Source organism: Eretmochelys imbricata, chromosome 26, assembly GCF_965152235.1.
Source record: "Eretmochelys imbricata isolate rEreImb1 chromosome 26, rEreImb1.hap1, whole genome shotgun sequence".
Lineage (NCBI taxonomy): Eukaryota > Metazoa > Chordata > Testudines > Cheloniidae > Eretmochelys > Eretmochelys imbricata.
This window is the reverse complement of record NC_135597.1, coordinates 6,044,773-6,068,157: the sequence shown is the minus strand read 5'-3', so window position 1 is coordinate 6,068,157 and position 23,385 is coordinate 6,044,773. Positions and strand designations below refer to the sequence as shown.

At 44.8% G+C, this 23,385-nt stretch overlaps 1 protein-coding gene across 3 annotated transcripts in view; it reads right to left on the bottom strand.

Annotated features, from left to right (window-relative positions):
- Nucleotides 1-1,853: 1,853 nt before the first annotated feature.
- Nucleotides 1,854-23,385, bottom strand: part of PPP3CC (protein phosphatase 3 catalytic subunit gamma) — a 53,360-nt gene continuing 31,828 nt past the window's right edge. Inside the window, exons 4-15 of one of the 3 annotated variants that reach the window (XM_077805989.1) lie at nucleotides 22,245-22,356; nucleotides 19,576-19,721; nucleotides 18,123-18,262; nucleotides 17,014-17,091; nucleotides 16,814-16,908; nucleotides 14,749-14,874; nucleotides 13,610-13,687; nucleotides 12,899-12,925; nucleotides 11,933-12,014; nucleotides 11,185-11,282; nucleotides 8,087-8,116; nucleotides 1,854-6,742 (exon numbers count right to left, since the gene is read on the bottom strand). In XM_077805989.1, coding sequence (XP_077662115.1) covers nucleotides 6,567-6,742; nucleotides 8,087-8,116; nucleotides 11,185-11,282; nucleotides 11,933-12,014; nucleotides 12,899-12,925; nucleotides 13,610-13,687; nucleotides 14,749-14,874; nucleotides 16,814-16,908; nucleotides 17,014-17,091; nucleotides 18,123-18,262; nucleotides 19,576-19,721; nucleotides 22,245-22,356 — 1,188 coding nt within the window. In that variant the 3' untranslated portion in view covers nucleotides 1,854-6,566. The remainder of the gene's footprint in view (nucleotides 6,743-8,086; nucleotides 8,117-11,184; nucleotides 11,283-11,932; nucleotides 12,015-12,898; nucleotides 12,926-13,609; nucleotides 13,688-14,748; nucleotides 14,875-16,813; nucleotides 16,909-17,013; nucleotides 17,092-18,122; nucleotides 18,263-19,575; nucleotides 19,722-22,244; nucleotides 22,357-23,385) is intronic. The other 2 variants (XM_077805990.1, XM_077805992.1) reach the window with 2 other exon arrangements.

Genomic DNA, 23,385 nt, shown 5'->3' with positions numbered 1-23,385 from the left:
AAGCAGACTGTGAAGATCTTCAAAAAGATCTCACAAAACTAAGTGATTGGACAACAAAATGGCAAATGAAATTTAATGTAGATAAATGTACAAAAAATAACCCCAACTATACATACAATATGATGGGGGATAATGTAGCTACAACTAATCAGGAGAAAAGTCTTGGAGTCATCGTGGATAGTTCTCTGAAGACGTCCACACAGCGTGCAACCGGCTGTCAAAAAAGCAAACGGGAAGTTCGGAATCATTAAAAAAGGGATAGAGAATAAGACGGAGAATATCTTATTGCCCTTATATAAATCCATGGTACACCCACATCTTGAATACTGCGTAGATGTGGTCCCCTCAACTCAAAAAAAAAAAAAAAAAAAAAAAAAAAAAAAAGAGAGACATACTGGCATTAGAAAAGGTTCAGAAAAGGGCAACTAAAATGATTAGGGCAGAGGTGGGCAAACTACGGCTCGCAGGACCCTCCTGCCCGGCCCCTGAGCTGCTGGCCAGGGAGGCTCGCCCCCTCCTTTGTAGCCTCAGCTCTCAGCGCCGCTGGTGCAATGCTCTGGGCATGGGGCTGTGAGCTCCTGGGGCAATCCCCGGCCTGACCTGGTGCTCTGGGCTGTGCGGCTGGCTCCAGCCGGGCGGCCCAGGTGCCTGCCCTGACGCAGCTGGGCCACCAGCCACTGGTGCTCCAGGCAGCATGGTAAGGGGGCAGGGAGTCCGGGTTGGATAGAGGGCAGGGGAGTTTGGGGGGTGGTCAGGGGCGTGGATAGGGGTTGGGGCAGTCAGAGGGCGGGAAACAGTGGGGTTGAATGGGGACAGGGGTTCCGGGGGCAGTTAGGAAGATGGGATAGTTGGAGGGGGCAGGGGTCCGTGGGGGGCAGTCAGGAAGGAGAGTAGGGGTTGGATGGGGCAGTGGGAGGCAGTCAGGGAACAGGGAGAAGAGGTGGTTGGATGGGGCAGGGATCCCGGGGGGGGGGGGGGCAGTCAGGAAGGAGAGGGGGGGTTGGATGGGGAGGCAGGGGGTCCGGGGTCGGTCAGGGGCCAGAGAGCGGGGGCAGGGGGTGGATGGGGCAGGGGTCCTGGCGGGGCTGTCAGGGGACGAGAAACAGGAGGGGACAGATAGGGGGTGAGGGCTGGGCCATACCTGGCTGTTTGGGGAGACACAGCCTCCCCTAACCGGCCCTCCATACAATTTCTGAAACCCGATGCGGCCCTCGGGCCAAAAAGTTTACCAGCCCCTGAATTAGGGGTTTGGAACAGGTCCCATATGAGGAGAGATTAAAGAGGCTAGGACTTTTCAGCTTGGAAAAGAGGAGACTAGGGGGATATGATAGAGGTATATAAAATCATGAGTGGTGTGGAGAAAGTGAATAAGGAAAAGTTATATACTTGTTCCCATAATATAAGAACTAGGGGCCACCAAATGAAATTAATGGCAGCAGGTTTAAAACAAATAAAAGGAAGTTCTTCTTCACTCAGCACACAGTCAACCTGTGAAACTCCTTGCCTGAGGAGGTTGTGAAGCCTAGGACTGTAACAGGGTTTAAAAGAGAACTGGATCAATTCGTGGAAATTAAGTCCATTAATGGCTATTAGCCAGGATGGGTAAGGAATGGTGTTCCTAGCCTCTGTTTGTCAGAGGATGGAGATGGATGGCAGAAGAGAGAGATCACTTGATTATTACCTGTTAGGTTCACTCCCTCTAGGGCACCTGGCATTGGCCACTGTCAGAAGACAGGATACTGGGCTTGATGGACCTTTGGTCTGACCCAGTATGGCCATTCTTATGTTCTTGTTCTTATGATCCTCAGACGCACCACAGTGAGTTGGATTTAAATAAAGACTCCAGAGCCAAATGACTGTCATTTAATTTTTAACTTTTTTTTTTAAAGATGACTTCCAATTTACATTAAGACAGTTCTAACAAATTCATTCCTTGTTCACAAAAAAGAGAAATTATATTAAATAATTTCTGCCAATAAATAACATTTTTCACCATTTTTCTTTAAACATAACTAAAAAAAGCAAGAAAAAAGGAGGCAGTCTCCAGGCAACGGGCATATGCTCCTTCAGCGGCGAGAACCTAAGTTATCATCACCATATCCAACACATGTTCTTAGGGGCTTGACCGCCTCCGAGCTGTTCCATTACAAGAATCTAGCTAGGTAAGATTTACCCGAGTGTGGTGGTGTGCCAAGAAAGGCCCTTAAAAATAGGTGTGCGGGATGGCATCACAGTAAAAGGTTCTCCCAAAACAAGGTGAATGCACCTTTGTTCCCAATGCTAAAATATCCCATTGCTGACTCCCTCCTTGTTACATGCACCTTGCTATAACATGCAAAAATAAGACAGGCTGCTAGGGACAGCCTTGTGGAGAAAGGAGTGCACTGCCCTTAATAGTCTGGAGTTCCATGGACTGATTGTACTCCTTGGCTTTTGTGTTTTTTTTTATTATTATTTATTTTATTTTATTTTTTTGCAAAGTCTCATTTGTCAAGCTTCTGCAGCTGGCTGGCAAGAGGGGATGGAAACAGAGGACGGAATGGAGCTCTGAGATGAGGCCTCTTTAGACATGCATAGTTCCAAGGCAGAACCAGCGCTGGGTTTCTGGGAGATGGGATGGGAAGCTGGAAGAGGAGAAACTACTTCATGTCTCTGCAATACTTTTGCACTGGGAGCAGGGGAAATATTTAAGCACCTCCCTCTCTCAGACATGGCTTTGAAGGCCACAGTTCTTTGCACTCGTCTGTTACAATGCAGAAGGACAGGAGCCCCTCTCACACCAAAGGCTGTGGTTGTGGGATGATGCTTTGCTGGGAATGAGCTCTGCTTTCTTTCCACAGCTGCCCAGCTTCGAGGTATCTCTCCCCCTCCTTCCTTGGGACACAAAGAACAGAAGTGAAGGGGACTGCAAGGTTTAAATGCTTAGCACTGAAGGTTGGTTCACATACTGTTTACATTTTAAAAGCAAAAATCCTGGCCACTCCTGGCTCTGATTGCAGGTGGAATCTCAACATGCCCAAGACAACCACAGCTGGTGATGGTACACTCTTCCCCGACTGTCAATGCACGATCACCACTGCTCACAGATGGCTACCCACTTACAGCACCACTCGGCGCAACAGGAGCTAGTTAACCTCTGAATTAAACAGGAAAAGCCAGGACAGGGAAGGTTACAAGATGAACATCAATTAAGGGGTAATTAACACCCACTCTCCCCAATCTGCGCTGCTGCTCACCCCCTCGCCCCATTAAGAACACTGCATACTGTGCTGAAGAAACACAGACCCTGGCACTGTTCCCATAGCAACGGGAGGCTGTTCTTCGCCTGACAGCATCCTATCTGCATGGGCTTGTGTGGGATATGGAATACGTTTCCAGCAGCTCTCAGCTTGATCGAATAAGGAGGGGAAAGACCGGATAGCTCCTGCATGGGGAAGCCATGAGTCACCCAGAGAGCTCCTTCCGCCCACAACATGCTGGGCTAGTGACTGCTGTCAGAGCCGCTCAGTACTGCTCATTCAAACTGATTGTGACTAATGTGAGAGCTGGGCTCCTCCCCATCGGAGACAGCCTCATTGACTGACAATTAGCAGAGGACTCGGGACTCCTGTTTAAGGAACACCCAACAATTAACAAGCTTAAAAACAAGCCCCCTCTGGCTCAACGTATTGCTAAGTCACAAGCCAATCAGAATTTAGGAAGCCAGCTGTCACCCCCAGTTATGTCCCCCGATTATTTGAGGATGGATAATTGCGGCAAGCACACAGCTCCAGTAACTATGGTTTCGAAGCTCCATGCTTTGCAAACACCACTTAAGCAATGCTATGGTGAGCCTCCAGGTTTGAAACAGAAACTGATCTTTTTCTTTGAGGAGTAAGGGCAAAGAGGGTTACAGTAGAAGCTGGTAGGGCTGAAGTGCGACCTGCTTTTAAAAAAAGCACAGAACAGGACAGCGTTTCATGAACAAACACCTTTTCTTTTCAAGAAAGCCAACACCAGCAGCCCAGAGCCCACGAGCAAAGCTTCCGTTGTAACTGGCGCAGAAACAACGGTCAGTGTTAAGCTTCCAAAGCGTGATGAGCAGAGGATACCTTGGCAGTGTCTTCTCCTCCCACCATTACTATGTACAGGAGGGATCCCACCTAGTCAAACATCTGCCCCCCGTTATTCACTAACCCCTAAGGAGGGACAGATTCATCTCCTTCTGGTGCCTGCCACATGGCTCTTGAACCAGAGATGCTGCTCAGAGAAGATCTCAGCCAGGTCAGAGCGTGTAGGGCAGCATACTGCACTACCATCCATCTTTTAAAAGGAAGATGTAATGTTTAGGTCTATTCCTGCTTTGGAACAGATGCCATAGAAAGAAAAGGGATATCGAAAGGGACCCCTTGCCCCACATGGAGTAAGAAACAGACAAGCCTTCCAAAAACACTCACTTTCACAAAGCGGCAGTCATGTAAAAAAAATGGTGACACGTGACTGTAAGAGTCCATCGCTAAAACCCCCATCTGCTCAGATGCAGTGTCCTAAATAACTGGTATGAAATTAAGTTTGTGACATATCATTAGAAGTGACAATTTAAAAGATTCCTGTAAGGCAGCTGCCTTCCTCTGGGACTGAGAATCAACGACTATGCCCACAGCATGAAGGAAAGATAGTAACATCAAGGGACTTCAAGACAAAACAGAGAACAGGGTGCGTGGATCAGCTAGAGGGTAGAGTTTAACCCTGCTCATCTGCCTCATCTGCTTGGTGGCACAAGATGTCATACATTTGTTCAAGTGGGAAGGCGAGTGAAAAGCAGCCAGGGACTAGCATTTGAGTGATGCTGCTTTGCAATAGAATAAGGAGGAGGGGATTTAGCTAAAATGACCAATAAGGGAAAGGCAGGAAATGAGGAGTTTGCATTTTGTAAAAATAAGCAACCAGGTTTGGATTTTTCAAAGTCGGTTTCAAAACTGGATTCAGTCAAAGTCTGAATAAGTAAATGAACCAAACTGGGTACTTTGCTTATTTAGATTCCAACTTCAAAACACTTTACAGTGTATAGTGGCCATCTTTTGGCATCCCCACTGGTGCATTTATAGTAGAAACCCACCATCCCCGAAAGAGATCTCCTTTCCCCCAACTCACTAAGAGATATACTATACAAACTGCCTTCAAGAATCTCTAGCCCAGATCCACTGAGTTCTTCAAGCCACTTTTCTTCTCTAAAAATTATCCTCCGCAGTACAACCAAAGGACACAGAGGTTTCCAAGAACGTACGTGTTTCACAAGTCCCTCTCTGCACTGACCATTCAACAGCACAGATATTTAGGGGAAGTGGGCAATGATCAATATACATCACCAATCCTTCCCCATGCCATCTATCCACTTATCTGTGGCCAGGTAAATTACTCCCTCTTTCAGATGGAGTCACTGATGTTCCCTGGATGGCTCACCATCTTCCATACAGCATACATCTTCCATACCTCCACTGGCCACTAGGTTCTTGCTCGCCTAATCCCTTATGGTGGGTGGGTGTGGGGTCGGTCTGTCTGTCCTGGTTGTTACTGCCTGTGGCAACACCAACACCAAGGGCTTGTCAAGACACAGTGCACGGCAAGCTAGGGTGTAAATCCTAGTGCATTAACTGGCTACATGGATCTTGCTGTTGTGCACTAAATGCTCCCTAGTGTGCACTGACCTACTCCTGTTTCAATGGACTGTAAATCAAAATGCATGGTGTTCTGTAAAGAACATTTAGATGCACTTCAAGTGTTGTCTGTATTGATGGAACGATGCAAATGGTTTGCTTCACAGAGTCTGAAAACCAGAAGCTTTAGAAAGAATGGTGACTAGAGGGGATGCTTTCCCATGCCCACCTTCCAGGTCATACTAACAAGTTTTTTGTTCTATTGGAATCCTGAAAAAAATATGCTAGAACTGGAAAATTTGTACCCTTATCCCCAAGAGATAATGCAACACCCCAGCTGGAATCTGAACTATCCACTTTAACATCACCTAGGATAAAAATTCTTCCAAAAAGTGAAGGATGGGTCTGAGCCAGTCGCACCACGCAGCATGCCATCTTCCACAAAATCAATTGCTAAAGCAGCGGATGCAGCTAGACAACAAAAGTTGAAGAAAACAACAGCAAACTCAGTGAAGACAGTTGTGAAAACATGTTTTAAAATGAAAGTTGCTGCTTTTGAAAGCACAGGCTAATTTAAAACTGTACCAAAGTCAAAGTTGCTTGGGACTCTGTGTGGGTTTTTTTTTTTTTAATCCTCAGAGGATCCCCTTCTGTGTGGGAGAGGTCAGCTGTACAGCACAACACTTCATATATGCACTAGCAATTAGATTGGTTTCTAAATTAAAAAAGATGGACTTTTTATATACTGAACATAAATTAAAAAATTACAAAATGGTCACCTTTCTTACAGAATGGATGCAAACTGGATTATGAACGTGCCTCCAGGTTAAGTTTATTTCTCCCCATCCCTATCCCACCCCAATAATAAATAAATAAAATTCATTAAGTTTTGGATCCTTTAGTGGTGCAGATTGGGCATTAGAACCATTACTAAGCTTTCTTCCCTGTGCCGTTCTTTTCCGCAGAGTTTGTTGAGGTTACCAAGTTCACCGGCCCGTCTGGGTGCACTGAATCTTTGCGCGGCGGCATGCGTTCGTTAATGCGGTCCAACCCTCTGGCTTCTTCGAAGCTGCGGATCTTGTGCTGCGGTGAAAATCCACGGATGGCTAGAGCAAGGAGGGGAAAGAAGAGCGTCAGTCTGTGCAACAGCATACCAAGGAACAGCCTATCAGCACACACCATACTACAGAACCGAGAGTCGTGGCTACAGAGCACATGTCTGGTTAAGAAAAAGTAAGTAGCAGATCTCTGTATGATTCTGTTATTGTCTCATGCACTTGGCAGAGTTCTATTGGTGACATGTAGAGTTGCATTACCTTTCACTAAACTGATTTCTAGGGCCCAGTTCAATTTACTCAGCAGCACAAATAAAGCCAGTGCTCATTTGCATGGTTTTCACTTATGACTTCCCTTGCGATACTGTTTAGCGGGGGCAACTTGCAGGCCAGACATGTGCCCTGTGTTCTGAAGAGTTAATGCAGTGAAATAGCAGCACACTTTCAAAGCTGAAAAACGTAATACTAAAAAAAATAGTGAGGACAAATCAACAAAGGGTGTTTTACTTCAACACAAAAACCACGCACTGCAACACCACAAAGAGGAGAAAGAGCTAATCCTTGGATCGGAAAGGAAGCATTTTATCTTGCATGACCAGGAGCTAAACACATGGGACAGAGCCCCACTGCAGATGCGTATGTCTTTGTTTCTACTCAACCTTGCAGTAATTCAAGTTCCTTGCAGGGACTGCCCTACACAAAGCATTTAGCTGGTTTGCTTTACAATAGATTTAAGTAAAAGGTTTTGCTCCAAGTGTTTTTAAAGATTAAATTCTTTCGGATATTGTAATCTCCAAATAGTGCGGTTTTACCCAATGTAAATCCGATAAAATTGCGAAGGAGAATGTAAGTTTCCAAAGCAGTAATTTCATTACTCTGGTATTACTACTTTAACTGCAGAGAGGATACTGCCTCTCCACACTGTGTTCACTCCACCCGAAGGTTAGGGAAAGGCTGAGATCAGATCCCAAGGAGCCACGATAGCAATAAATACAACCAAATATTTCCTATATTGTTTTGGTCAACTGTTCTTGCAGCCTTCAGAAACATATTGTCAAAGGCCCGAGCTGAGCAACAAACCATCCAGTGATGAAGTTTCAGGAATCAACACTAGGACCTTGATGAGACACCCGAATTCTCAGTCTGGGATCCTGCTTCAGAAATACAGCAGTCCCAGAAGCCTGGTCTCATGAAATTAAGCATTCCAACTCATCTCTGGGACACCAAGGCTGAGACAGATCTGAGGTAGCCCAATATGTTATTTATTTCCCCAGAAGGGGCCAATCCTCCCCCCTTTTTGGTGATGCAAGAGTAAAAAGCTTTCATACTGCTGATAAAGCTCCTTAAAATTAGCAGACAAACATGATTGAGTCTCTCGCAGGATTCTAGCCATACCTTCCCGTGCCTCTACCGCTTCTACTGTGGCTGTAAGACAGGAGGAACAGTGGCATGCAAAAATGAAGACAGAAAAGAGTGAGTGAACTAACATTACTGCTGCCATTAGAGACCCACAACCTTCCCCGCCCCAGTAAGGATCGTGATGAAGATCAGCTGGCAGAGAAGGACTGACAGGAACTAGAGACAGAAGGACTGGAAGGGGATTTCACTCAGCTGGGATTTTCAGCTGAGGATTCAAGCTTCAGGCTGTTTGGGAGCCTCCTTCCTCTTAGTGGCACGAAGTTCACCATCCATGTCAAACTGCTGAGTCCAAAAAAATTAACAAAGCAACTAACAGGGCTGGCCTTTCAGCACCCCCTGGGCCAGGTGCATGTGTGTCCCATGACAGCCATGGGGCTGGTACCTCCCGAACTGAAGAATGCCACATTTAATGGGCACCAGCTATTGCCTTCAGCTTAGTGATGCTCTGGGAAGGAGACTTCCATGGATGGAACTCACTGCCTCCTGGAGATTGCAGTGCACAAACCTACCTGTGGCAGAAGTGCCCTTGTCATTTAAAGAAGCAGCTGACCTTAACCAACAGGCTGGCACTTGGACAGGAGGGGAAGGAAAGGGGGTTGGCTCCTTTTCTGGCAGCGGAGTGCTGAGTAGCACAGTAACTAGGCTGTTCGGCTCCTGATGTCTTGAAGTAGAACGCAGCACAGGCAGATATTTCAAACCTACTTGGCTTCAACTCCTCCCACAAAAAGGGTTACTAAGCAACAGGACACCATAAGGTTTCAGCAATGTCATGTCTCCCTCCGCCCCCGGAACGGCTGTGATTGTCAACGTGCTTGTGCGCTTAACCCCTGTCAGAACACCTGGTAGCAGGGCATTCTCAATGGAGGGACCTTGACTGGAATCTATTTCCCCTTTAGGCTTGAGAGTGCCTGAGATTGTTAAATCCTTGTGGCATAATGCACAGGTCACGTGTTCAGGCTTCCAGACAGAGGGTGAGGAAGGGATAGCGTTGTGCGTTAACATTGTAGCTCTGGGTTGAGCATCTTTAGTTGACTCTTGTTAATCTCATGTCATTAAAGATCTGTAAATGGCGCAGAGACGGTGAGAAGGGGAGCAAACCAACTCCCAGCCCCCCCGCCCTCACAATGAGGGCACAAGATGACCCAATACAACACTGAATGCTCACAACTCAGTGTGGACATTATCTGTGGAATGCATGACAGAACAGGGGAGTTTCTAGAGTGGTTTTTGAAGGAGGGCATTTGGTGCATGTTCCAAGCATATGGGTAGCATGGAAGGCAGCATGAAGTTAGGAGTGGACAAGAAGGACAAGGAATGACCAGGAGAGAGGCTTGGGGAGGGCATGAGAAGCAGGATGGTGCTTAAGAGCTGAGCATGGAGATGCAGGTAGCAGTGGAGTTATGATTGCCTTGAAGGTGAGAAGCTCAGACTTCATACGGAAGAGGGGAAGTCAACAGAGACTGAACGAGGAGGAGGGAGAACAGGGTAAGAGCAGCAGGAATTATCTAATTGATCTGCCATCTCTCTCACTATTATGATCAAACCACAAAGCTCACTATGAAGCTGTGTAAAGCTAAAATCCTTCACTTCAGGTCAAAGCGTAGCTCTTCAGAAACTTTGGGACATGTCTGCATTGCACCTCACCTCTGAGGAGGTGGGCGTTCTGGGGAGAGGAATAACCTAAAAAAGCAATAGACAGAAGTCTGTGTCCTAAGCTTGTTTGCATCTCTCCGGTCTATAACATGCATCATCCTTCAAACTAGAGCTGCATAAAACAATGCTACATGACTAAGTCCAGCTCTAGTCTTTTGTATCCCAAGGTCATCAGAACACTTTCAAGGTGAACACCTGCTCTCTCACCTACTGACTTTCTATTCTCATGCCTGTAGCTTAATCAGTGTGGCAGAAATCACCTTGGACAGAGCATAAAGTAAACTCGCACATCTCCTTGGACAAAGAAAACCTACAAAGCTTGGGAAGATGCTACATCCTCTAAACCCAATAGCAAGTCTCCTCTCAAGCACCCATAAAATATTTAATCAAAGAGACACAGTCCCAGAACACATCTCTTTCTGAGCCATCAGGAAATCACCCAATGCTCACTGGAAAGGAAAGCAGGCCGATTATATCCAGTACTGAAGATCTGGCAGCAGGAAAGGATTAAAACACTAGATTACGGGATTCCCTCTGGGGGACACACGTTACGATAATAACTCATTCCCTGACCACCAGCCAATCTCCACCCCCTGTGGCCTGAAACACACTACTTATGTGAGGTTTGATCAGTGCTACTCTCAGAACGTTAATATAATTTGAGACTGATTGGTGGGAAGCCCAGGTGGGGAGCAACAAGCGTACTTGCCAAAAATACAGAGAAAGTAACAAGCATACAGGAAAGCTACTCAAACCCAATGGACCAAGTCACTGGGATTGCCAAGTTTGAACTTCAAAAACATACTTGAGAGAACTAACCTATTTCAAAGTAAAAATATAAGTTCCCCCCCTCCTGGAATCATAATATTAGGGTTGAAAACAAAGGGATTTATTTTGACAAAAAAAACCTAAAAAGCAGACTCATTTATCGTACTATTCAGGTACATTGTTACACAGCAGCAGCAGAGTAGCTGAAGCAGAGAATGCCTGGAGGCAATGTTAAGAGCGGGGGGACAACCCTTTGACCACGAGATTATACTAGTATTTTAGTAAAGACCTCCCACCCAGTTTGTATCACTACATACCAGGAGTTCTCAACCGTTCCCTCCTATGACCCCACACAATGGTCCTCCCGAGAATCCTTTGCCCCCATTCCCATGGTGCTGCAGGAGAGGAACTGTAGGAACTGGCCCAATGGTTTATGGTGGCACCCGAAGGCCAGATATTTCCGTGCTAGCTCTGCTTCAGCAGAACACCAGATATGGCAAATAGAGAATCTTGACTCCTCCAAACAAGTGCTGGTGGCTCCCTCGCATGTCCCAAGCCACACGTCGAGAAGCACCTATGTACACGTGTAACACTGGAGCATGAGATACACTGTGCATGGAGCTCACTGAAAGGGTTATTTCACATGTACTCACCAGTCTGTAGAGTCTGCTTTCCCCCTGAGAGGACTCCCAGGGGCAGTGTACCTGTGGGAGTCAGGCCCTTGAGAGTCAGCACGCTCTCACTCTCCTCTCTGGAAAAAAAAAAGGATGCAGAAGGATGGATTACTCTTATCAGAACCAGCATTTAGGCAAGAGGGTTACAGCCAGCGGCATGCTCACTAAAATATTCCTTCCCTCCTAGGGGAATGCTACGTACTTACCTTTGGGTAACCCTCAAGCCTAGGTCTGTACCATCTTGGCAGTAAACTGCCGAAGGTGATCCAAACAGCTTCCATTTGATGTCTTTTTCCACCAGGAAGTTTAATACAACCTTGCAGGCTCAGGTGCTCTATTTACCAGGACGACGTGCAGCAAAGCCAATGGCAACTTCAACCAATACTTCCTTATTTAAATGAAATGCACCTCTGATCTGGAGGGATCCCCACTACAGGTCTAATCTTTTCTGTTGATGAGGATGCTAGCTTTGATGGGATGGAGGTTTTTGTAGTCCCCGAAGAACAGGACTGACCATCAGCTTTGCAGCACCAGACTACGGATAGATGGGAGCAATTTCCCCAAACCCAGACACCCCATTTTGATATAGTTTTGCAGTCTCTCTCAGCTAGATTCCTGCCTGCATACTACCACCTTCACTCATACGGGTCAGACAGAGGAGCAACCCCCCACTACCCAGATTGCACTTTAAGCTCACACACAAGATACTCCCAAGTTGCCTTCTTACCGGAGAACTGAAAAAACACGCGCCATCTTCCCAATGGCTCTGATCTTATTCCTGATGATCTCCTTACGGACGGTCGTGCCTGCTTTGAAAGAAAAAAAATTGTGTAAGGATTTTCTGCCCCCCTTTTAAAGCCACAGGTAATGTCAGTATGCGGCATCTGTCTGGCTCTAGGAAAGAGAAATCATGGATTACAAATTTACAGCTATGTTCTCTAGAAAACAATCTCTTGGGAGGGAGTAGGAATGGAAATGAGAATGGTGACACTGACAAAATGACACAGAATAAAGGTCTAAGGAAAGAGCAGAACCACCAGAAGAATGGATCTCACAGTTCTTGCGGGAAGCAGCAGATCTTTACTCGACAGGTCAGATCACGTTACACAGAATGTAACACAAATGACTCAGCCATGTAGACAGTTTGGTAAGGCAGAACACAGACAAACCTGACCGCTGATGAATACCTTGGAATGCTGGGCTGTGCTTGTAGAATGGAGAGTGGTCACACAAGCATCACCTCTGGCATAAACACACACTGCCTTGCAACTCTGCTTTGACTCTCACTCAAACATACAGTGAGGTAGGTGTACTCCCCTTTTACTATGTATGCTGGGAGAAAAACATGGAAGGTGATTGATGATAAAATAGGATAGATACATCTCCTCTCAGCTAAGACTCTTCAAATGGCACTATCAAACATTAGAACAGTACAAGCCAAACTGGAGATTGAACATGCACCAATGGTTCAGCCATGCACAAGGTGGCTGCATTTGGAAGCCAAATAGAAATGTGACCCCAACTCTCAAGTTCCTAGAGGAACATAGCAGGGTTAAAAAACACACGGCGCTTATGTTAAAACTGAAAGGAGGACGGAGAGCCTCCCCAACTAGTCAGCTATTCAAATCCACTCCAAGGAATCTGGTGACACAGGCAGTGAGAATTAAGCTTGCAGCAAATTCTAGCTGGGTACCTTTCTGATAGCTTGAAATGTAGTGATCTTCAGGGAGAGGAGACACCAAGAAACAAGGAGATGAAGACAGAGATAGAAGAAACAAATTTAATTTTCATGGGAGGGAGGGGGAAAAAAATCAAAAATGAAATTCAATGGGAGAAGCGGGTTAAAGTCTCCACCTGTTGATAGAAGTGGCACCTTGTTACATTATACCTCCCTACTACTTCCATGCCACATTTACTTTATTTTCTCTCAGTACTTTTCCATTTATCAAAATTTATGTATTACTCCACCTGCATTCAGCTTTCTTCACACATCATCACTTCAAAAATCACTAATCAGGACCAAATAATTGGCTGCTATTTCTGGAGCTAGTATGAAAAGGAAGGACAAATTGGCCCAGTGCTTGAGTGTTAAAGTTTAGATCTAGAGGGGCAGAGTAGCAGCGGGAAGAATGTCTGCAGCAGTAGATTGGGTAATAACGTTTGAGTCAGAAAAAATAAAATGGGGAATAATCCCATGACCTCGTAATGCCAGGAAATCATTCTTCAGATTATCTAGCGAGGAGTGCATTGCCACAAATAAGTACAACCCTATGCACTTCACTGTCACTAGATCGCAAAGGGACAGTTTTGTTTCTAGTTCTAAAGTGGATGCCAATCTCTTAGCTTAGCTTTAAACCATTCCCTCACCACTGTTATCAGCCCAACTTGTAATAAAGGTTGTTACCTTCCAAAGTTTCATCACCATCTGAAATCAACTCATCATCAGAGCATATGTTGAGGATGTTGACCAGCATCTCTGTGACTGCAAGAAGTAGTGACAAATCGGTAGGAAGATTAGAGGGGGCTGACGCTCACACTGCTCAAGGGGGGAGGGTATCTGAGATGGTGAGCTGGATTGAACCAATGAGATCAGTCATTTATACATTTGAAGAGGGAGCCCAAAGATATTTTATAGCTACATTCTGCAGCATCTTTCATTGCAGAGGATCCCAAAATACATTTGATTAGATACTTGAGATCCTCCGTCATAGAGGTGGGCGCAATCTGAGCATTGCACAGAATGCTGCACAACTGCATGGGAACTGGTCAGGGAGTGTGGTATCCACAGTGTTCATGCAGAAGAGATTGGGTCTCAGTTAAGAGCCCTTCCCATTCCCCCTTATCTCCCCCTACCCCATAAAAACTGCATAATACTCCATCTGTTTCAGGGAATGTCGGCTCTTCTGGAATTTCAATCTTTAGTTCCAGAGTCAACATTTTAGACCTTTAAGCTATCCCCAAAACCTAAAGCCCTGAAAGAGAATCTAGACTGTTTGGGAGAGAGCAGCGCTCCTTTATGAAGAAGCTGGAATTTTGGCACAATCTGTTTTTTTAGGCAGCCATACCTTATTAAAGCTGAAATCAAAGCCTCTCCCTGATTGTGGTGAATGCTCTTTCTGATGGACCACACATCTACATCGTATTTACCTCTTTCTTTGTGTACCATGGAAGATGTCAGCACAGTTGGGGGAATTACCTAATCAGGGCTGGTTCATCAGTACAAAAATACTGTGAAACAGGGACCATTTTATTTAACTTCTTGGTAATGGCAAAGCAGACTTTTTTCCCCAAAGAAATTTAAAATCTGACGAACTTTAGCAATCAGAGTTCTACTAATGTACAATAGGTCATGATAAGTCTGAACTACTTATCCATACCATTTTACACTGCCAAGCTGCACCACATATTAAAAACTTCCGAGATAATCCCTTGATTTGATATTTACAGATATTTAGTTACCCTCAGGAGGCTTTTATCACATACAGTGCTATGATCTGTCACTGTTTAGGCCAAACAGAAATCTGAATGCTTTATTTTTCTTACCCTTTTCCCCTACAAAAGGTAAAGACCATGTGAAGACATCCATGAAGTTTGGAAGCCAGTAGGGGTGTGGAGAACAGTTGAACTGTCTGATGTTCATGACATTGTTTTCATATTTCAGCACAGCAGCTAGAAAAGGAGAGGGAGGGAGTGTGTGTATGCAGGCACTGTGAGCTCTGAGGCGCAAAGACGGTCTCCCTCTAGCACTGAGCGTTAGTGATCAAACAATGACAACCAGTTCCATTTGCGCAGCACCAAACTACTACTTATCTAGAATTAAGAGGCTTAAGTGGTATTTTCAGTTTATCGACGACTACAGGGCATGAAGTTTTAGACATTTCACAATAGCTCATCTTCCATATAGCTCCCCAGGACAATATAATGAGACTCTAAAGAAAAAGTACACTCTGCTCAGAAGCCTCAAAACGGTCACCTCAAAAAAACCGTGAACTAGAAACTCTTGGATCCTAAGTAAAGGTTAGAAAGATAGGCGGAAAGTTTCCCTCACTTCTTATTTAATATCAGAGGGGTTACAGTTTATGAACATGGACAGCAACTGCATGTTACAGTGGCACAGTCACCATTACCAGCATGTATGTCATTCCCCCAGGGCTTATAACTGGACAGTTTAGTTATAACAGCATGCAAACTTGCCATCTTAGAGGGGGACGCTTTAATAACCAATTAAAGCCAGTTAAAGTCAGAGTGGGAAAGAAGGGCTCTTGCTTAAGTTTGCTACTTAGTCTAGTTTAGACTAAGAAAAATGCTTTAGCTTTTAGTTTTAGAAACAAGATTCACAACTGCTTTTAGTCCTCAGTGTGGTTCTAATTTCACAGCAATCCTCCTTTTCCCAATGCATGTCAGTATTCATTTAAGGGCCCCTGATGACATGGTACAAGCTGACACTCCCACAGATACCAGAATCAGAGGTGAAGGCCTATTAAGCACTCTTGACCAAGCAGTTTAAGATTGCTCCCTCTGAAGCATACACTTGGTCTGTGTCCAGAGTAACTAAGTGATTGCCACCAACTCCTCTTCAAGACTATTCCTCTGCCCTACAGATCAGGCTCTTAGGAAAGAGTTCCTGCTCTCAGCCTAAATTTTACCTTTGCTCATTTTCATCCCATTATTTGTATTTCTAACCACCACGGACTATTCTGAACAATTTTCTTCCTCCTTCTCCTTCATGTTTACATGTGTCAAACGCTTCTAGCTATAGTGTGTCCTGTGGACCCACTGACCTGATGATGTCAACGAAACAGTGCGTGACTTCAGTTAGCAATGACAACAATCTGCTGCCAATTTGAATGCAGCTGCAATGCTAATAGCAGAGCTACTTCTCATTCAGTGCCATCACCCAAAAAAGGAAAATAATGTGATGCTGAAGTATCTAAGTTCAACTGATTAAAGGAAAGAAATTCAGATCCAAAGCTACTAACTCCATGGTTTCTTTATTCCTTTGTGCACTGGTACTTCAACACATGGGTTGGGATAGGGTCAAGTCATTCACAGAGTGGCAACCTTCACTATGAGTTTACAGGCTTTTGTCAAAATGACACTTAATGAAGCTCTTTTGGATTCAACCCTAGCTTACCCCAGGCACACATCACATTGAAGAGGAGATGTTTTCTTAGGCTTCCATCAGACCACTGTGGCAGATAAAAGGTAATACTAACTTCAGGGATCTTGAGGAGCCTGTTTTGAGCTGTCCCACCTCCTTCCCCAGCTGTCACTTCCCAGACACCCACCTCCCCCTGAAAGCTGAGAACCAGATGAGTGGGAGTAGAATCATATCAGCAGGTCAGGCCAGGCTGGTAGAAGAGGGGTAGCAGCACACAGCAGCTAGCACGATGCAGTTGGGCTCAGTGACTAGCATGTTCTGGCTCACAGGCTGTGCGCGCACCTAGGGAAGTGGAAGAGGCTTCATTCAAATGAGAAGGATGGAGTGAGCTGGGGCTACTGCCAACAAAACAGAAGGAGGAAGTTGGAGAGGGGTTTCCTAAGGGTTAATATTAAAACAGCACTGGCATCCAAAACAACTGCAGAGATGTGGCCTTGCCAGCCTTACCCTTGTTGTTATACACATCTAGGTAGTTTGGTGCAGAGAAGATTGTGATTAGCGATGGAAAGCCTGTTGTCTGGCTCTTCCTGTACATTCGGTACCTAGAAGGCAGGGCATGGTGTTAGCATTCTGGTCTGGCTAAGGGTAGGGAAAAAAAAAAATCAAGAAAACCCATTCTTGCACAGTCCTAGCACTGCAGCACTTACCCGGCATCCTGGGCTTCATGAGCTCGGATTACAGATAACAAACTATTGTTTTGCAAAAATTCACAAACGGCAGGGTAACTGAAAAGAAGAGTTTTAAATACATTAGTAGGTAGCAAAGACAAAAATCCTCCCTCCTCTAGGGATGCAGGAGAAATGAGAACAAAGAGCATTAATGGTCTCATGAGCTTTGGAATTAAATCTTTAAATGAAAGCACTGCACATAGTTGTGGGCTGATTTCAGACGTACTCAGCATCTTTGCATAGGTCTACCCTACAGCTGGGAGCAAGCCCCCAGCCTGGCTGGCAGACTGATGCTTGCATGGCTCAAGCTAGTGTGCTAAAAAGAGCAGCGTGGATGTTAGTACACCAGTGGAGGCTTGCACTAGCCGCCGAGCTCGGATCCACCTGATCCTCTGGCTTCGCGCTTAGGTGGCTAGAGCAAGCCTCAGCCAGTGCAGCAACGTTCCCAATGCTATTCGTAGCATGCTAGCTAGAGCCCTGCAGTCACAAGTCTGTCTACCCAGGTTGGGAGACTCACTCCCAGCAGCAGTGTAGTCACATCCTTCAAAGCCAATGAAAGCTGCAACCACTCAGCGCCTCTGAAATAAGGCCACAACCATGTACAGTGCCATCTTTTAAAGATTCATCACAAAACACATTGGAAACAGTAGTCAGTCTGGATTCCTATGCTAAATCCCAACCAGCCAGGTTGCAAGGAGCCAAGTACAAAAAATTATTTTTTAAAATTATTTCTTTCCTTCTGAAATCCCCTTGATACTTTCTGGCCCCTGAAAGGCTCTCCAAAAGCACCACAACAGGTACCAGAAGTCTCATTACAACCTTGGATACTTGCGATTTCATCAAGTGATGCATCCTGGGGCAGCTTCAGGGAGTCAAGTACCACCCAAGTAGATTTCCCATCGGGGAAAAACAGCTTTAAAGCAAGTTCATGTATTTCTGTGCTAACACAGACAACCCAAGAACTTGGTAAGTAGGGGCATTTAACACCACAATTGGATTTCAATCCCTCTCTCCATTTGATTTTAAAACACTACCCAGGGCAAGTCAGAAGCCATAGTTCATCTGAGCCCCACTGAAACTCTGCTTACCTGTAGAAATAGGAGCAGCCTCGAACAGTGTTGTGAGTGAAATGCTCTAGCGTCTTCTCATTGCCGTAATCCTCTGATGGATCAGACCAGAGTAGGTCACACATCGGACCAAAGGCTGGAGGCTCTTTAAACCTGTCTAACTGGAAGGTGCACACAAAATGAGGACAATTGTGGAGGTCAAGTGGCTTTGTAATGAAGGGGCACATGCCCCTAAGCAGAAGAGCTCTGGAGATGGGCTAGTTCGAATGAATTAGGATTAGAGCTTTGGACACCTCTCTTACTGAGTCTACTCAACAGATTTGAGCTTCCTCCCTTCCCTTTTTCCAATCTTCTGGGGAGCAAAGTCTGAGTGGCAGCCATCTGGTCATCACTTGGATGCTCATGAGTTACCTGGCTTTCTGCCCCTGCCTGCTTTCCCTTTTCCCTCAAAACATTCAGAAGAGATCTTCGCTGTGGGAGAACCAGCATATACTATCTGACTAAGCTCCCTGGTCTAACCACTAGAGAATGTTGCCTACACTCAAAGTGTCTACAGAAATTCAATGCCATCAGCATCAAGGATGTTATTAACTTGTTACATGGTGGAAGAAAAAGTAAATTCTATACAACAACAAAACACATACTGCAGACTTAAAAATGCAAAGTATACCAGTGACAAGCTACCAAGTAGCAATTTAGGAAGAAGAGTTGGAACCAAGTCATAGTAACCAACCCAAAGGCCTTTAATTAGCCTGGAGTTTTGCTGACTGAAGGCCCAACTTTGGGACAATCTGTCAGGCCCTTGCAACCAACCAGCTCTGGCTGTGTGAGAGAACTAAGGATGAGGTGGGAGAGAGGAAGAAAAGTGTGTGATCCATTACCCTCAAACACAAAGTAGCTTGAGCTGTGCTGCAGAACTACAGACCATAATGCTGTCTCAAGATACATGGGGGAGTATCAGAAACAGCAGATAAAATGGAGGAACATCAAACGTCCATAGCTTGTTTTTCAACAAAGAACGTCAAACTACTTATATGCAGCAGCCACCTGTGGGGTGCAAAGGCTGTTAACCAGTGCACCGAACGCTCCATAATAAGGACTAAGGAGTGTAATGTCCGTGCAATAGACAGGGCTTTGGCTTGTTTACATAGTGTCCAAAAGGCCCACACACACTGAACTGCTTGGAACTCAATTTCTTTACCTCAGAAAGAAAAAAAGCTGATTTTTTCCTGCTTGGATCTTGGGCTCCCAGGAGGGTATCGAACCCGATGCTTAAACTGCAGACAACCCCTTTCGGTAAAGGGATCAAAGAAAGCCCTATTAAGACCAAACTTCAACAATCCAAGATTCCAGAGGAAGCAATAACTCATGTCCACCAGAGATGGGTTGTGTGAGTATGCAACTAAAAATCGAACCCTCGTAATACAAGTGCCCAATAAAAATGTCAGTGTGAATGACGAGTGAGATTACTTACTTTCCTAATGTCATCTAGACATGTGATTTCTGGAGACAGTCCTCCATGGACGCACAGGAACTGCTGGTTTAGGAGGGCGGCGAGAGGAAGACAGTCAAATGTATCCATACATGCATCATACACTCGCTCCGAATATTTGATTCGACCTAATGGGGAGAGCAGGCGGGAGAGAGAGAAGATGATTTATCTTCTACCCAATGTGGGTTGATCAAGTTGAATGAAAAGGTTCCAGACCGTTCGTGCATTCAGACTAACATACTACAGGAACTGGCAGCAAAGGCCTTGATCTGTAGGAGCATTGTCAGAGAGATTCCAGGAAGCCAATATAGACAGTGAAATAGAAACAGTCTACACCTATGACATTCTAAGCAAAGCTTTCCTCTAGCCCATTAATAGAGCTGTCTAGGAAAATACTTAATGACCCTGAAAGTCAAAAGGCTTCCAGTGTGGCCCCAGTTAGGAACTTTTACTTTAATCTTCTTCCCTCAAGCTCAGAAATTAATTTATCCTAGTGCATATTACCTCCATACCAAGAACTTCCTGGAAGAGGCGCCTCAGCATTTGCCAACGGTTAGAAAGAACTTGGTTGACTAATAAAATCACGTAAATATCTTACAGTCATATTGCACCTTTCATCTCAAAGGACCCCAAAGAATCTTACAAGCTTCAACTACTATGCAGACTATACACTAGGAACTGCAACAGCTGTTTAACTTGGCACAGCAATACCATGTAATGGTTTAGATCAGGAATTGCAGTTTCAGTTGGATACAAGTGCTCCAAGGGAGACTCGGGGAGGCTAAGGAGCTAGAATTTGACCAGGATGCCAGGGGTTAACACACCAAGTCTTACAAGAAATAGCATATAATCTTTAATGCCCACATATGGTCAGGTTCTCAGCTTTATGCCTCAGCCTGATATCAGGGGGACAATCAACTAGTAGCTGTTCTCTCACCACGCTGAGGCACTAGCTCATTACTGATTCAGAGAGCAAAGAGCCCTTCAGGGCACTTTCAGCACCATTCCCTGCCACTTGTGTTATTTCAGGGGCTCCTGAGTACTGACCTGACCCAACCTTTTCCGCCCGAGGCCCGACTGGATTAGAACACAAAGTGATCTGGTTCCTTCCCCTACAAGGAGCCACTGAGAACAAGTTCTCTTATTGAGCGTGCTGAGTTGGCCCAAATGGCTCCAAAAAAAAAAAAAAAAAGTCACATTCAACAATCTCCACATTAAAATGCATTCTAAAAGCCAATGTTTTCAATTTCTTTTTATGGATACAACAGGAGGTGCTGTTCTAAGCAGCAATATGTCCAGACACCTGCTGGCTTAACCATTAATGCTCTGCAATTGGATGTCTTTTGCTGCTTGTTTTAACAGACAGGCTAGGAAGGTTTTCAGTAAGCGTCACAGAATTGATATGGGTTTCCTAAATGCAGAAACTAAGCTTTCACAACAAGCTGCCAGACGGATTCAGAAACGTTCCCCCTCAGGTGTTATTGAAGTAGTAAGACCCTACAACATCATGCAGTCACATTAGGAGATCACCATATCCAAGTACACATCGTCTCATGTCTGGCAGCCATCTTAGATGGTGATGTTTCATCTCAACCATGTCTTGGAAAAATCTTACTGTTACTGTAAGATTGACCTTCATCTACAAGGAAAAAGTGGTATTACTGAATTTTTCGTTTTCTCCTGCCCTTATTTCTGTGGCTCAAAAAGGCTTCTGTAGTGAAACATTTATGTACAAGAAAAGGCAGTTTTTGTTTATTATGCTTTTTAACAGGGGATACTGGGAACAGAATACAGAACCTTTAACCTCTAGCACACTGGCTCAAATCCAGCCCAGCTCAGTCAGGAGCATTAACGACCACCATCAGATGGCTCTTCATTGTTCAGCACGAAGCAAGCTGTGCCTCAGCTCATTTCTGAACAAACAGGTACTTTCCTGTCACACCTGACCCCTCTGACAGCAGTCTGAGCCACAGAACTGAACTACTGCATGTCTTCTAGAGACGACTCTTTCAGGTAAGGGTCAAAGCACACACAACTGCTGCCTCTGCTATCCTTGTTGTGTGGAGAGAGGATCTCAGTCTCCAGGGCTGGCACGCCACTTGACCTTTCACCAGCACTAGTTTCACATACTTTAAAAAGTTATAAATACTATATTTAACTAAAATAAAATTATCTTAGCGGTAATGATTCGCCCAGTACAAACACTAGGAAGAGTCCTTTATTTTCTTCCAGTTGTAATCACCAATTCCAGCTGCACAAACTGAACTGAAAGTCACTTGGCAGTAATTATAGGGTGCTAGGTCTAGAAGCTGTGGGGGAGACGGGGGGACTTTGCATGCAACCATTTGTCAGTAAGACAGGAACACAGGAGATGGGCTTGTGCTCCTTTTATCTGCATTCATATTCCTTTTACCAAGAGAACTCAAATGCTACTTTAGCATATGTTCAGTACTCAATAGGATTGGTTCAACCCAAAATACTGAGCAGCATTTAAAGCAACGTGCTAGAATACTGGAAACAAGAGGACAGCTAGGTGCAGATACATTTGCCAAAGCCAGCTGGGCCATCCATGGCAGGCCCAATAGAGGACTTCCTGGCCAGGTCGTGCTAGTGCATCTATGTCATTACTGAGGAGAATTGGGCATACTTACATTCCTGTTTAAAGGTGAAGTATTCTGTGAGGTGCCTGCACTCATGGTTCCCTCGAAGCAGGAACAGCGTTTTGGGATGATTTATCTTTAAACTCCATAAATACAGCACACACTACAAACGAGATGGAAGGAGAAGATGGTATGTCATAAAACCTTTTGTAGGGCACTAATCATCTATAGACTTTACTGAGAGTGTTTTGAAATAACATAAGGATGGCCATACTGGATCAGATCAACGGTCCATCTAGCCCAGTATCCTGTCTTCTGACAGTGGCCGGTGCCAGATGATTCGAAGGGAATGAACAGAACACGGGAATTAATCAAGTAATCCATCCTTTGTCATCCAGTCCCAGCTTCTGGCAGTCAGAGGTTTAGGGACATCCAGAGCATGGGGTTACCTCCCTAACTATCTTGACTAATAGACATTGATGGACCTATCCTCCATGAACTTATTTAATTCTTTTTTGAACCCAGTTACAGTTTTGGCCTTCACAAAACATCCACAGCAACAAGTTCCACAGGTTGACTGTGTGTTGTGTGAAATATTTCCTTGTGTTTGTTTTAAACCTGCTGCCCAATAATTTCACTGGGTGACCCCTAGTTCATGTGTTATGTGAAGGGTTAAAGAACACTTCCTTATTCACTTTATCCACACCATTCATGATTTTTTAGACCTCTCACATTGCCCCTTAATTGTCTCTTTTCTAAGATGAACAGTCTTGGTCTTTTTAATCTCTTCTCATATGGAAGCTGTTCCATACCCTGAATAAATTTTGTTGCTTTTCTCTATACTTTTCCCAACTCTAATATTTTTGAGATGGGACAACTAGTATTCAAGGTGTACCATGAATTTATGTAGTGGCATTATGATATTTTGTCTTATTAGCTATTCCTTTCCTAATGGTTCCTAAATTGTTTGCTTTTTTGACCACTACTGAACATTGAGCAGATGTTTTCAGAGAACTATCCACTATGACTCTAAGATCTTTTTCTTGAGTGGTAACAGCTAATGTTGACCCTTTCACTTTGTATTTATAGTTGGGATTATGTTTACCAATGTGCATTAATTACTTTGCTTTATCAACAGTGAATTTCATTTGCCATTTTGTTGCCAGTCACAAAAGGATCTCACAAAACTGGT